Here is a 16313-nt window from a genome sequence, read left to right as displayed (position 1 = left end):
GGATTTTAAAAACCATTCTAATGATCTTTGTCTTTTAATTGGAGCATTTAGTCCATTTACATTTAATGCAATTACTTATCAGTATTTTAGTTTAAATTTACCCCCTCATTTCTGGATTGTCCTTGTCTCACTTGTTCTTTCTTTCCTCCTTTAATGCTATCTTTTGGATTGGCTGGGTATTTTTTATTGTTCTATTTCCTTCTCTCTACGGTTTAGAAGTTATAAACTCCATTTCTGGGTTTTTTTGTTTGTTTGTTTGTTTTGGTTTTTTTTGGTGGTTATCCTAAAAAGTAAAACATGTATACTTAGCTTATCAAGACCTAAAGATAATCAATACTTGACCTTCTTGGAGGGCTTTAGAACAATTATATTTACTATCCTCCTAATTTATTAGCTACTGTTGATGTGTATTTTATTTTATTTATTTTTTAGATTTATTTATTTATTCATTCACTCATGAGAGAGAGAGAGAGAGAGGCAGAGACACAAGAAGAGGGAGAAGCAGGCTCTATGCAGGGAGCCTGATGTGGGACTTGATCCTGGGTCTCCTGGATCACGTCCTGGGCTGAAGGCAGCGCTAAACTGCTGAGCAACCCGGGCTGCCCGATGTGTATTTTAATTCTATGTAACTTTTCACTCTGCAAGACATTATCATTATTGTCTTACACAGTAAATGCTTACTTAGAATTAACCCACATATTTACACTTTCATTGCTCTTCATTATATCTTGCATCTTAGACTTTTCATCTGAGATACTTTTCCTTGTGCCTCAAGTATATATGTTAGAGGAGGTCTACCATGAACTCTTGCAGATATTGTTTCCCTGAAGATGTCTTTTTTCTCCTGCATTTTCTGACAGAATTTTCACTCCCCAAACATCATAAAATACTAAGAGCTGATATTCATTCTATGCTTACTGTGTACTATGCTTAATGTGCTGGCTGCATTTGAAGCATTATGTTGTATCATCTGCATAATAAGGTGAGCAGGTACTATTGTTTTTCCGGTTTTATGGGTTAGGAAAAATTTACAGCAATTAAATGCTATGCCTACAGGCATATAGTTAGAAGTGGCAGAGCCAGAATATGCACCCAAATATGTGGTTCTTAAGACCTGTGCTCATAACTACTAGGCTGTTGGATGAAGGAGGACATCATGGTATTACTGTATTTTCCACAGCTTATTGAGGAGACCAATAAGTGGGGCCTGAATCTTATACAAATTTGATGGTCCTCTTTAAGGAAAATATCACAAAATTACAAACACAAAATTAGGTATGAAAGTGAATATATACTTTTTTCCAGCTTTACTGAGGTTGATTGACAAAATTGTATATGTTTAAGATATGCATTGTGAAATGAATACCACAATCAACACCCCGATGTTTATAGCAGCAATGGCCACAATAGCCAAACTGTGGAAGGAGCCTTGGTGTCCATTGAAAGATGAATGGATAAAGAAGATGTGGTTTATGTATACAATGGAATATTCCTCAGCCATTAGAAACGACAAATACCCACCGTTTGCTTCAACGTGGATGGAACTGGAGGGTATTATGCTGAGTGAAGTAAGTCAATCGGAGAAGGACAAACATTGTATGTTCTCATTCATTTGGGGAATATAAATAATAGTGAAAGGGAATAGAAGGGAAGGGAGAAGAAATGTGTGGGAAATATCAGAAAGGGAGTCAGAAGATAAAGACTCCTAACTCTGGGAAACGAACTAGGGGTAGTGGAAGGGGAGGAGGGCGGGGGATGGGGGTGAATGGGTGACAGGCACTGAGGAGGGCACTTGACGGGATGAGCACTGGGTGTTATTCTGTATGTTGGTAAATTGAACACCAATAAAAAATAAATTTATTATAAAAAAAGAATACCACAATCAAGCTAATTAACACATCCATAACCCCATAGAGTTACCTTTGTGTGTATATGTGTGTGTGTGTGTGTGCGCGCGCGCGCGTGCGCATGTTGAGAGCACTGAAGCAAATTTCAAGTATACAATACAGGATTGTTAACTATAGTCACCATGCTATGCATTAGATTTTCAGAACTTACTCAGAACTTACAAACTTAAAGTTTGTAGCCTTTGACTACCATCACTATTCCCTCTACCCCAAGCCCTGGTAACCACTATTCCACACTCCACATCTGTAAATTTGAGTATTTTAGATTCCACATATAAGTGATGTGGTATAATATTTGGGATTTTTTGTGTCCAGATTATTTCATTTAGCATAATGTCCTCCAGGTTCATCCTTCTTGTGGAAAATAGCAGGATTTCTTTTTCATGGTTGAATAATATTTCCTTGTATGTGGACAGCCCGGGTGACTCAGTGGTTTAGTGCTGCCTTCAGCCCAGGGCATGATCCTGGGGACCCGGGATCAAGTCCTGCGTCGGGCTCCCTGCATGGAGCCTGCTTCTCCCTCTGCCTGTGTCTCTGCCTCTCTCTCTCTCTCTCTTTCTCTCTCTGTGTGTGTGTCTCTCATGAATAAATAAATAAAATCTTTAAAAAAATTTTCCTTGTGTGTATATCACATTTTCTTTACACCAACTCTGTCCAATAGAACTTTCTGTGATAAAGGAAATGTTATATAATCCATGCTGTCCAATACAGCAACCATTAGGCACGTGGTATTGAGTAATTTGAAATATAGCTAGTGAGATTGAGGAACTGATTTTGAACTTTTATTTAATTATAATTAGCTTAAATTAACATAGCTCTAAATCTCTTTATGTTTTTAAAAAATATCTATTTGATCTGTCAGTTTCTGAGAAAGATACCTTAAAGTCCACGTAATTTTTGTGGATTTATCTACTTACCTTATGTAAAAGTTTCTGTTTTATATATTTCAAAGTTATTAATTGCAAAAGGGTCATGCCTGCTGTATCATTAGGGTTCTTGGTAGCAACAACAGAAACCAATTTTGGCTAGCTTTAGCAAAATGAGGATTTATTGGAAGGAAGGTAGCTCAACAAATTGAGGAGAGCTAGAGGCTTGTCACGAGGCCCTGTCAGGGCAGAGCACTACCACCGCTCCTTCATAGGGTTGGCTGCTGTGGCTGTGGGCACTATTGCAGGAAAGGTGGCCGGTGCCTAAACCATGACAGGTGTCCAGTACAGCTGTTCTGTCTTCTTGCTTGTTACTCCTATTGAGACGAAATAGCCTTTTCTGTCTTTTTTACTGCCATTGTCTTGGAATGCGTCTTTTCCCATTGCCATACCTAGCTTACTGTTTGTGTTTTGCTTTGTTTTAGCTGGATGAAGGCTTCCAGTGTCCTTATTCAAATTAATGCAGGCTGGGGCCTTTTATAATTGCAGAGTGGACAGTTCTCTTCACTAATTTTGCTTCCTTCTGCTCATTTCAGTGTTTATTGAGGAGATATTATTTTTATTTTAAAGATTTTATTTATTTATTCATGAGAGATACACACAGAGAGAGGCAGAGACACAGGCAGAGGGAGAAACAGGCTCCATGCAGGGAGCCCAACGTGGGACTCGATCCCCGGTCTCCAGGATCACACCCTGGGCTGCAGGCGGCGCTAAACCGCTGTGCCACCAGGGCTGACCGAGGAGATATTATTTTAAAGATTTATTTATCTGAGAGACAGAGAGAGAGAGAGAATGGAGGGGGGAGGGGTAGAGAGAGAGAGGGAGAGAGAGAGAATCCTCAAGCCGACTCCCTGCCCAGTATAGAGCCTGATGTAGGATTCAATCCTAGGACCCCGAGTTCAATACCTGAGTTGAAACCAAGATGCTTAACCAACTGTGTCACTCAGGTGCCCCTGGGAGATATTTTTTTTTAAAAACCAAGTATGCATATTACCATCTTTTCTATAAATCTCTTACTTTATGTGGAAGGAAAACAACTGCATTAGTGGCAAAGAAGCGTAGAAGATAACCAGCGAGTTTTCTTGAGTACGAAAGCTCTGAGATAGTGTACTAGAACATAGGCCTGATTGTGGAGTGCAGACTGCCACAGCTGCCACCCAGAATCACCTGGCAGTGCCAAACGTCTCCGTGGGGCTATCCTGGGTGCTGTCCTAAATTTCTACCAACAGAGCTCATAAAGCAAGGAATCAGTGGTTGGCATTTATATTTACCTATTTATGTGAGTTTGGGTTCTGGAAACATTATCAGACTAATAAGGAGAAAGAAACTGGAGGTTGAACTCAGTGTTGGCTCTTTTCAATTTAGTTAATTTTCTAAAAATAGACACACTTAATGCAACAGCATCTTAATTATTAAAGGAGTTAGGAAACTCTCCCTGCATCCTGACACCTCCAATGGTAAGCAATTCAAAACATTCTTTTACATGAAGTAAATAAAAAATTCACATGCTTTTTTTGAAGTAAAAAATGAGATATCAAAGAAACTCCATCTGTGTGGTGGACTGCCTTGGGCTGTACCCCCATGTGTTTTAGGGAGTGCTGTCTGTTTTTGGAGGTACTTCTGTGGAAAAATTTGAGAAGCACACTTTAGTCTAAATTTCTCCCCCCTCCCTAGATTTTTTATTTATTTATTCATGAGAGACACAGAGACACAGGCAGAAGAAGAAGCAGGCTCTCTGTGGGGACCCGATGTGGGACTCGATCCCAGGACCCTGGGAAAATGACCTGAGCCAGAGGCAGATGCTCAACCACTGAACCACTGAGGTGCTCCTAAATTTCATTCTTGAATTCAGACTATCAGAAAACCAAAAACTTAGGATATTTTTAGTCCTTTGTAGAATTGTTTCCTTTTGATTTGCTCTTTAGTGAAATGCCAACTTGCCATTTTACTCATTATAGAATATTATTGAGGGTATTCCCCACTACTCTGCGTGAGGCTACGGGGAGAATTTTCTCCCATGATGAAAAGATGTGTACCTTTCTTCCCTTGAGGACACTGCCAACAGGGCATACTTTCCTTTCTGCTCTGGTCTTTAGTGAGATCAGAGATAAACTGGCAGTCCATATATAGCCAGTGTAAAAGAACTTCAGGCATATTTATGTTCCACCTTCACCTCATTTTGCTTGATTTTATTTTTCTATCTTTATTTTCCCTCCATTCAACTTCCCAATTTATTTTAATTTCTTTTTTAAGAAAGATTTTATTTATTTGACAGAGAGATTGAGAGAGAGAGAACACAAGCAGGGAGAGTGGCAGGCAGAGGGAGAGGGAAAAGCAGACTCCCCACTGAGCAGGGAGCCGGATATGGGGCTCCATTCCAGCACCCTGGGATCATGACCTGAGCTGAAGGCAGACGCTTCACCAACTGAGCCACCCAGGTGCCCCTTTATTTTAATTTCTATCTTAATTGTGGTGTATGCATCTCTATAAGCCAACCCAAATTCTATTTCATTTTGAATGAATGGGGATGTGAATAAATAATAAATCATAGCGTGAGTAACAGACCCCAGGCTAAGTTGGTTTGTCCTCAGCTGAGGAGTGTTACCCGCCCTCTCTAGTAGTGAAGGATCCACATGCCAGTGAAAGGGGCCATTTAAATGCCCCTGACTCGAGCAGGAAAGAGGGTCATGAGTGTCACAGATAGGCAAGACCAGCAACTGATGGCCTCACCTAGTGGAGAAGGCCAAGAGTCCATTCAGATGGGCAAAAAGAAACAAATGAATGGCTGAATATATGTAGTTGTCTATCTGCAAAGGAGGTGGAAGGGGGAGCAACAGCTCTTTACGGCCAGCTAGTGGTAACATGTAATTACAAAATCATGTTGCATAGTTACATTCTTTGTGTATAAATTCAATCAGTTAATCAAAGGCTTTTTATTTTCCACCAAGTTGAAAGAATGGATATGTAAAACCACTTTTGATCAAGGGATCATTGGTATTCTTTGTAATGGATTGTCAATGAACTCCTACTAAGCATTCTGGGTTTATTTATAAGAAATATAGAATACATTTTATGTTTAAAGTTACAAGTAGGAGTTAAAATAGAAAATGATTCTTTCAGTAAATTTTTTGATTTTCATTTTCCCAAAAGGAAGATATTTTTTTTTAAAGAATTTGAGAGAGAGCACATGTAAGAGAGAGCACAAGTGGGGGGCGAGGGAGAGGGAGAAGCAGACTCTGTTGATGATGGGTGGCTCCTTCCCAGGACCCTGAGATTATGACCTGAGCCAAAGGCAGACAAGACACTTAACTGTCTGAGCCACCAAAGTGCTCCAACATTGTTTTTAAAAATGAGATTATATTTAAGTACAAGTGGAAGATCTATGAGATAAGATTACCCGATACAGACCATTATATTTAATGTAAATATTGGTATATTTGGATTCAGGTCACTATTTTATTATTTCTTTTATTTTTGTACCTTTGTTTCTCTTTTCCTTCTTTCTGAATTATTTGAATAGTCTTAGTATTCCATTATAATTTATCTTGAATATTTAGCCACACCACTTTGTATAGTTTTTAAAGTTATTCTAAGGATTAAAATATACATATTTAACTTTTAACAAACTAATGAATATATTGTTTCAAGTGGAATGTAGGAATCTTACAACCATGTAGTTCCTATCTCTACCTCTGTGGAACATTAATATACACTGAAAACACTGTCAGACCATTGGCTGTAGTAACTTCTTTCTAGATATGTCTCCTGAGGCAAGGGAAACAAAAGCAAAAATAAACTATTGGGATTTCATCAAAATAAAAACCTGCACAGTGAAGGAAACAAAACTAACTTAGGCAACCTACAAAATGGCAGATGATATTTGCAAATGACAATACCTGCATTATCTCTCACTGCAAATGACATATCTGACAAACGGTCAGGATCCACAACATATAAAGAAGTTATCAAACTAACATCCAAAAAACAAAAACCTAACTAAAAAATGGGCAGAAGACATGAACAGACATTTCTCCAAAGAACACATCCAGTTGGCCAACAGACACATGAAAAGATGCTCATCATCGCCGATCAGGGAAATGCAAGTCAAAACTACACCTCACACCTGTCAGAATGGCTAAATCAACAACATAAGAAACAACAGGTGTTGGTGAGGATTTGGAGAAATAGGAACACTCGTGCTCTGTTGGTAGGAATGCAAACTGGTGCAGCTTCTGTGAAAAGCAGTATGGAGGTCCCTCAAAAAGTTAAAAAACAGAATTATCTTATGATCCAGTAATTGCACTACTAGGTATTTATCCAATGAATACAAAAAGACTAATCCAAAAGGGATACATGCACCCCTATGTTTATAGCAGCATTATTTATAATAGCCAACATATGGAAGCAGCCCAAGTATCTATCAATAGATAGATGAATGGAATACACACACACACACACACACACACACACACACACACACACACACACACATAATACTTAGCCATAGAAAAGAATGAAATCTTGCCATTTGCAACGACATGGATGGAACTAGAGAGTATCAAGCTGAATGAAATAAGTCAGTCAGAGAAAGACAAAATATATGATTTTACTCATATATGGTATTCAAAAAAATAAGGGAAAAGAGAGAGACAGAGAGAGAGAGAGAGAGAGACAGAGACAGAGATATCAAGAAACAGACCCTTATCTATAGAGAACAAACTGATGATTGATTACCAGAGGGGAAGTGAGTTGGGGGATGGGTGAAATAGGTGACGGGGATTGCTCTTGTAATGAGGAATGCATTTGTTGTAAGAACACAGGGTGATGTATGGAAGTGTTGAATCACTATATTATACACCTGAAACTAATGTAACACTGTGTGTTAACTAACTGGAATTAAAATAGAAACTTAAAAAAAAAAAAAACACTGTCAAAGTTAAAATTCTTGTTGTCTGCTATCAAACATACTCTAAAGAACTGAAGAGAAAAGTAGTCCATTATATTTATCCAGGTATTTACCATTTGTTTGTCTTCCTTGATTTCTGAGGTTCCAACTTTCTCTATATCATTTGCCTTCTATCTGAGGAATTTTCTTTAACTTTTTGTTGGCAGATCTGTTGGTCATAAATTCTCTTAATTCTTTTCCATCACAGTATGCCTTAATTTTACTCTCATTTCTGAAGGATATTTTTGCTCATATAGAATTCCAGATAATTTTTTTTCAGAGCTTAAAAATTTTGTTCCATTGCCTTCTGACCTAACTTGAGAAATCCACACTCATTCTAATACTTTCCCTTCATATGTTATCTGTTATTCTTCTCTGGCTTCTTCAAGATATTTTCTCTATCTTTAGTTTTTAGAAGTTTGGTTATGATGTGTTGGGGTGTGGGTTTTTTCAAGTATACCCTGTTTTTAGTTTGGTGAATTTTTTGAATCTGTAAGTATATTTTATTAACCAAATTTGGCAAGTTTTCAGCCATTATTCCTTTAAATATTTTTTTTCTTTGCCCATGTTCCTTCTCCTTTACTTCTGGGATCACGGCATGAGTATTAGATCCTTTAACATTGTTTCATAGGTCCCCAAGACTGCTCACTTTTTTCCAATTTTTTTTCTCTTTGTTATTTCAATTGGATAATTTTATTTGTCTAGATTCAAAAGTACTCACTTTTCACTCTTTCTTGTCATCTCCATTGTGATATTGATCCCAGTTGGTAATCTATTTGTTATTTCATTTCTCACTTCCAAAATTTCCATTTGGTTCTTTTCTTTTTTAAAATTAATTCTAGGGACACCTGGGTGGCTCAGTGATTGAGAGTCTGCCTTTGGCTCAGGACATGATCCCAGAATCCTGGGATCCAATCCTGCATCAGGCTCCTTGCATGGAGCCTGCTTCTCCCTCTGCCTGTCTCTGCCTCTCTCTCTCTCTCTGCCTCTCTCTGTGTCCCTCATGAAAAGATAGATAAAATCTTTAAATACTTTTTTTATTTTTTTAGTATTTTATTTATTTATTCATGGTAGACATAGAGAGAGAGAGGCAGAGACACAGGCAGAGGGAGAAGCAGGCCTCATGCCAGGAGCCCAACACGGGACTCGATCCCGGGACTCCAAGATCGCGCCCTGGGCCAAAGGCAGGTGCTAAACCGCTGAGCCACCCAGGGATTCCAAGATAGATAAAATCTTTAGAAAAAAAATTTTAAGTTACTTCCATTTCTCTACTGAGACTTTCTATCTTTACATACCTTTCAAAAGTAGTCACTTCTTGGAGCCCTATTATAATTACCGCTTTAATGTGTTTGCCTAGTTATTTCAAAATCCGTCTCATCCCAGAGCTGGCATGTTGTCTTGTCTTCTCTGTTGTGAGATGTTGATATTTTCTTGGTGCTTGGTATGTCAAAAATTCTGAATTACATATAGGCATTGTGAATATTATGAATCTGGGTCTTGTTTAAATCTTATGAAAAAATATTGATTTTTTTTTAAAGTAGAAAACTGACCCAGTGAGGTATATTGCCAGTACCTACCTACCTTTTGTGGGCTGTGCTCCCACAAACTGTCAGCTCAGTTTTCAAAGCTCTTGCAATGTCATTGGGCTCTCTCATGGGTGTATTACACAGTGGCCAGGCAGGGACTGAGCAGTGATTATTATTCAGATCAGTTCTCAAAGACTTTGGTATACCATTTAGGGCTAAATCATCCATATGCAGGTGGAGCATGAGCCCAGGAACTCATAACCAACTTTATGGGATCTTTTTATTTGATTGTCAAATGATCCTTTATTGAAATATTTTCCTTTGTGGTTCTAACTAACCAGCATTCCACTGCACCACTACTGATACCATCTATGATGTCATGAGGCTGGTGACCATCAACACTGCAGCCCACAGAGTGGGCAGTCTCCAGGATCTCTTCAGTTCCATCTCAGAGATGGAACCTGGCTAAAGCTCAGTGGCTTTAGTGGCTAAAGCACAGTGCCGCCATCTCTCAGGCAATGTTGACGATCTCATCAAATGTGATTATTTCCACTGTGCTTAATATTTTTCTGCTTCTTTCTGTCTTCTGGTGTTCCTTAAGGCCTTAGATAGTCAGGGCAGAGGTGGAAAGTACCACTTCCATCTGGGTCTGTTTGTTCTGAATGGTCAGTTTCACTGAAATCCTTAGACCCTTCCAACAACCGGTTGCCTTGGCTATGTGATCATCAATGTTTTTTTGGGAAAGACCCAGGGTCTGATCTTCGGGGCTAGGACAAATGTGGCAGGCATATGACTTTGATCTCCTTGAGGTTGAACCTAGGTGGCATGGTGGAGATGGCTGGTGTCAGATGAACCCGGATTTGGGGTGACTTAACACAGTAGCACCTTTACTTCCTCTGAGCCAAAAGCCAAAAGCTATGGGATGGTTTTCTTGAGCTCGCTCCTATCTGCAATCTTCCTGACACTTTTTGCCCCTAGGAAGTCTCTAGGTTCCATTCCTAGTCTTTTAGCTAAAAAGCTGGGGTTTTAGATTCCCTACACTCCTGCACACTTTCCTTGAGTGTGTTTGCTTCCAGGTCTCAGTGCCAATAGATTGAGAGAGAAAAGCAATGGGCTCTTTCTTCACACTCTTGGGACCAAAGTTCCTCTGGTCAAGAGAGCAGGGTGCCAGCCCAGACCCTGCTGCTGCCAGTCACGACCTCTCATTTCCTGAAGGTTGGGGTGGGAAAGAATGAAGTGGGAAAGAATGAAGAAGAAGAAAATACCTTCCATTTTCTCTGACCCATGTCGTCCTCTCTCTTGTTTCTTGAAAAAGAAGTAGAGGGCTTCTCTTGGAGCTCTTTCTGTTCACCGTTGGTGCGAAGTTCGAGGTTTCTGGCAGGCTTTGAGTCTTGGCCAATGGGTACCAGGGGAAACAAATGGGGGAACTTATTGATTTGCTGATACTGCAAGTTCTGGTTTTCTTCTTCAATCTGCCCATGACCTTTTAGTTTCAGAGTTCTCAGGTAGCTGCCCCAAGCATTCTGCCCAGGGGTGCTTTCATTCAGTGGGAGAGATAGGGTGACAGGTGCTTACTCCATCTTGACTGGGACCCCGTTTACAGTCTCTTGTTAAAATCAGGGAGCTGGCCCTAGCTTTTGGTCCAAAGAGATGTTGGGGAGTTACCTTGGCAAAAAAATAAAGAACAGAGTTCCTATGATACATACACACAATGGAACACTACCCAGCTGTTAAAATGAGACAGGATGATCTCTATTACCTGATATGGAGTGATTTCTGGGAGATATTAAGTGAAAAAATGAGAATGCGTGGTTTTAAAGCATCTCCTCACAGATTGCCTATCAGTTGCGAGGAAAAAATAGTAACCATACAATGGTGAAGTTAGACAATACCTTGACCAGGTAAATAAAAATAACACTGCCAGGGAAGGCCAATGGGCTTGATTTGCCTCTAGATGTCATGTCCTGAGAAGAACACAGCAGGAATGTGATATTCTAGCCAGGAATACATAACCTGGGTTTAATCACAAGGAAACATTGGCTGGATCTCAGAAGAGGAATATTTTATTTAAAAGGAGGGGAAGACCATATTATTTTACAATGCCAATGTTATACAAGGCAAAAAATGTATGTAGAAATATTTCTGATTTAAGGAAACTGAAGAGACATATCAACAAAATGCAATGCCTGATCATAGATGGGTATGGAGAGGAAAAAATGCTGTAAAGGACATTATTGGGTCAATTGGCAAAACTAGAATACTAAGAGTAAATGAAAGTATGAATCAATGTTAAAACTCCTAAAATTGTTAGTTACACTGTGGTTATGTAAGAGAGTATTCTTTTTGTTCCCCAGACTCCGATATTTAGGGGTGGACTTGATGTATGTAACTTACTCGCATATGATTAGAACAAAGTTCTGTATCTGTCCACATGTATGAATATATACATACCTACGGCCAGATGGCTTCAGTGACTAAGCAAATGCTAAATAAAGCAAAAGGGGCAACTTGTTAAATAGGTGAATCTGTGTATTGATTATGCTATTTTCATTTTTATGACTTTTCTGTAAGCTTGAAATTATTTCTGAGTAAGTTTTATTAAGAACAGAGTTCCCTAAATTCGATTCTGTCATGGCCATTGTGATGTCAATGTTGAAAATAGTATGCAATCCTGGCCTTCCCTGCTGCCTGTAGTCCAGCAGACTTGTCCAACCTTTCCCAGCTTGGAGATAGGAGAGAAAATTGTCATGCTTACGAATCAATCAATGTCAACCATTCAAGTTTGCAAAAACTTATAAAGCATGCATAGATCTGTATGCCAGCTCAGCACAGAGCACTGAGGCTGCATTCCTATTCTTGGATGCATTCTAGAAAAAAGAATGCAAAACCAGTGATTACATGATAAGAAGAAGCTGGTGCAAGATGAAAACGGTGACAGTCGGCTAAAACCACAAGAAGCTGAATCTGTTCAGTTGCATCTTTTTAGTTAGAAGTAATAAACCCTCTTTGTTTAAAGGTGGGTGGTTAGGATGCTGTAGAAGGCACCGTCAGTGATATCCTTGATGGATCAGCTGTCAGCCATATCCTCTTTGTGACGTTTGTTCCAGAACATGCTGATTATATCCACCTGCTACTCTTTGCCTGAGGATTTTTCTCAGTTAAAGTGGGGCAGGTTGGGAGTGCCAAGAAGTCAATCTGAGGATAAATACCTCAGATTCTCCAGCATAGGGAACAACCCAGAGGCTGATCCATACTGTCTCTGAGTTTTCCAATGGGGTTGAATGCCAGTGGCCCACGGTGGTAATCTGCCAATTAATTCTTCCTCCTGGCCACCTTTCTTTCCTGTCTTTCTCTCTTCCCTTCTCTTAATGTCTCCCAGAACCATGTAACTCAAATCCTGTATCAGTGTCTATTTTTGGAGGAGCTCAGCCTAAGGCAGATGGTTACTTTTATTTATTGGAAACTTAATTGGAAAATGAGGCCAATTGGTGTGGAGGGAAAAGCTGGTGTGGAACAGGGAGTTAGTTCCTTAGCAGTCAGGACAGGAACAGATGCAGTGAGGCCACAGGATTTCAGAAGGGCAAGCTAGCCTCTCACTCTCTACTGACAGGAGGTCCTGGTTGTTGGAGGATATTACCTTCCTGATCTCCTGCACATGAACTGATCCTCACTCCACTGCTCTAGCCTCTTGTTGCGCCATCTTGCCCTGCATCATGGAAGGTCTCTGGGAAGAACACAGATGGAAGTGAGAAAAGAATGAGGCCGACTTGGTTGAGAAGCAGTATAAGGAGACACTTGTATGCTTCCCTCAACAGAAGCTTTAGAACCCATTGTTTTTCCTTCTTTGCCTTGGTGGCCAGGAAGCTGAGCTAAATTCTGGACTTTTTCTTAGCTTAGGTTTTCTGATAAAATTAACAGTTAATCCTTCCACTTAATACAAAGCATGTTTTTAGTTTCATTGCACATATGCTTATTCTTTAAACGATCTCCATTATTTTTGGAAATACAAACAATATATACAACATATAAAAAACAAAAGTAGCAACTCTCCTTCAGGATATTACAATTTTTAGTACAATTTCTCTGGGAACACTGAAATTACAATGGTAAAACAGACAAATTCAATTGTACTATATTTCTCTCTGTGACCAACAGTCCTAGGATAAAACAGAAGTTGATCATGTAGTTGCCACCAAAGCTTTTTGCTCCTTTCTCAATTTTTTATTTTGAGAAATTTGAAACAGTTGAAAGAATACAATGAATACCTGCAGACTTTAAACCTAGATTCAATAATAGTTAACATGTTTCCATATTTTTACTGCCTCCCTCATGGGTACACATGAACACAAATTTTCTTTTTCTCAAACCCTTAAAAATTCATTGCAGACATGACACTTCATCCCTAGATACTCAGCATGCTTCTTCTAAGAATAAAGATATTTCTTTACATAATTACAATACCATTATCACACCTAAGGAAAAACCTTAATTCTATCACATTAAATAATATCCTGTCCATGTTCTGATTTCCCTAGTTGTCCCAAAAATGTCTTACATGACTGGTCTTTTCAATCAGAATCCAATAAACAGGGATCCCTGGGTGGCGCAGCGGTTTGGCGCCTGCCTTTGGCCCAGGGCGCGATCCTGGAGACCCGGGATCGAATCCCACGTCGGGCTCCCGGTGCATGGAGCCTGCTTCTCCCTCTGCCTGTGTCTCTGCCTCTCTCTCTCTCTCTCTGTGTGACTATCATAAATAAATAAAAATTTAAAAAAAAGAATCCAATAAACACACTTTATATTTGATTTTTTATGTCTCTCTGATCTCTCTCTCTCTCTCTTTTTTTTTTTATCTCTTTTTATTTAGAATGGCACCACCATTTTTTCCCCTTGATGGTAACTTTTTTTTTTTAAGGTCTGGGCCAGTTTTCTTGTTTGAATATCCACATCCTGAATCTGTCTGTTTCCTCATAGGGTCATTTAACTTGTTCCTCTTTTTTGTATTCCCTATAATTTGGAAGTCTAGAGGCTTGATTAGACACAAGTTTATCATTTTGGTGGTGGTAGGTGGGCAAGAATCCTTCCTACTGTATTACAGAGAAAGAAAATACAGCTGATCCTTAAATGACATGGGTTTGAATCGCATGAGTCTGCTGATATGCCGATTTGTTTCAGTATATATGGTATAGTACTGTAAATATATTTTCTCCTTCCTATGATTTTAACATTTTCTTTTCTCTAGCTTATTTTAATGTAACTATTTTAGTATATAATACACATAACATAGAAAATATGTGTTAATTGACTGTTTATGTTATCGGTAAGGCTTCTGGTCAAGAGTAGACTATTAAGTTTTTGGAGAGTCAAAAGCTGTATGTGGATTTTTGACTGCATGAGGAGGTCAAGGGTCAATTGTACTATATGATTATCACATTTTTAATGATGATTATTTGGTTACTATGGTGACCATCCTATTTCACCACTGAAAAAGTATGTATTTTTCCTCATTGTAGTTACTATTAGTATTGTAGTTAATATTGGGTAATACTTTGGTGCCATGTGCATATCCTGTGCATAACCTTTGATGATTTGCCTGAACCAATTACTATATTAGGAGTTGAAAAATGAGAATTCTATATATTCTTTAGCATTCCTTCTACATTTGTTATATATTCAATCAATATTTAATAATGATTTTTGAGGTTTTTTTTTAGAAGTTTCCCTTTATTCTTTTTAAATTTTTATTTATTTATTCATGAGAGACAGAGAGAGAGAGGCAGAGACATAGGCAGAGGGAGAAGCAGGCTCCACGCAGGGAGCCTGACATGGGACTCAATCCCAGGTCTCCAGGATCACACCCTGGGCTGAAGATGGCACTAAACTGCTGCCCTGATTTTTGATGTTTAAATGATTCCAAATTTGGCCACTGACTGCTCCTTTAGGCTGGCTTCTCTGTCTTTTGATATGGCTCCCTTATAAGTCTCTGACAGTTCACTTGCTTTCTGGTATAACAAGGTATCCTAAGCTCACCTCACAGTTTTTGTGCTCCAAACCTAGAATCAGCTATTTCTCTTAGGAACACAGCTACACTCTTCTCTGGCTGAAAGCATTAGTCCACTCATGTAGTAACTTCCTGTTTTGCCCTCACTTTGCTCCTTCAGGGATGGGGCTGCATATATTTTTTCTCCAGGGCTTGACATAGGCTTATTACCTTGAAGTCATTCAATAAAGCTTTGTTGAATGAATGAACAACGGACATTAGCCAGGGCAGTGGTTCTCAATCCTGACCACATATTAGAGGAATCTAAAGAGCTTTGAAAAAATATTGATGCCCAGGCCCCATACCCAAATATTCTGATTTAATTTGTCTGGTATGGAGAGACAATTTAGCCTCCTGGTTAAAAAATACAGACTTTGGGGCCAGACTATCTGGATTTTGAGTCTCAGATTCAGCATTTACCCTCTGTGTGACCTCTTTAGGTGGCTTCTGTTTCTGCCATAGTCTGTAAAGGTAATTAGAGCATCTACCTCACAGGCTCTTGTGATAATTAAATAAATTAACATAGGCAAAGTGCTCAGAACAGCTCCTAGCAGAGACAACACCACGTAACTGTTACTCTACATTTGTTCGTGAGGTAATTAATTTTTTGAAATACTTTCCAATGTGTTTTCTCTTTTTGATAATTCAGGTTTGTCCTCGGCAGCCTCTCGACCTTTAGGACTAGGCCCCAGGCTGAATGAGAAAGACAGAGAGGTGGTTTGAGAGAAATTCTTGCTGGGGATGGAGAGGAAGAGAGCTTCTCTGGTCCTGGGGGGAGGACAGACAGATTCCTGGGTCTCCTAGAATTATCCAAGGAAGATGGTGAAAATATGTCAGATGGTTAAGGAGGACTGGAAGCAGAAGGGACTTAGGGCTGGACTCTGGAGGAACCTCTCTGCCCAGAGTCCCACTCATTGGGTAGCCAGGTAGAGCTAAAATGGAGAAACGAGAGTTCACTCAGCTTGCTCAAGG

General features: G+C 39.3%; 1 protein-coding gene across 4 annotated transcripts in view; it reads right to left on the bottom strand.

Moving 5' to 3' along the window:
- The window catches only part of KBTBD12 (kelch repeat and BTB domain containing 12), a 78590-nt gene that overhangs the window by 3605 nt on the left and 58672 nt on the right, over positions 1–16313 (bottom strand). The window contains exons 7-8 of one of the 4 annotated variants that reach the window (XM_038565467.1): positions 12942–13028; positions 10677–10694 (exon numbers count right to left, since the gene is read on the bottom strand). The exons of 1 other annotated variant lie outside the window; for it this stretch is intronic. In XM_038565467.1, coding sequence (XP_038421395.1) covers positions 12985–13028 — 44 coding nt within the window. In that variant the 3' untranslated portion in view covers positions 10677–10694; positions 12942–12984. Of the gene's footprint in view, positions 1–10569; positions 10695–12941; positions 13029–16313 lie in introns of those variants that run through there. 2 more of the 4 variants (XM_038565464.1, XM_038565466.1) reach the window with 2 other exon arrangements.

Source organism: Canis lupus, chromosome 20 (assembly GCF_011100685.1).
Source record: "Canis lupus familiaris isolate Mischka breed German Shepherd chromosome 20, alternate assembly UU_Cfam_GSD_1.0, whole genome shotgun sequence".
NCBI classification, from domain to species: domain Eukaryota; kingdom Metazoa; phylum Chordata; class Mammalia; order Carnivora; family Canidae; genus Canis; species Canis lupus.
The sequence above is the reverse complement of the archived record's forward strand: the minus strand, read 5'-3'. Positions and strand labels throughout refer to the sequence as shown.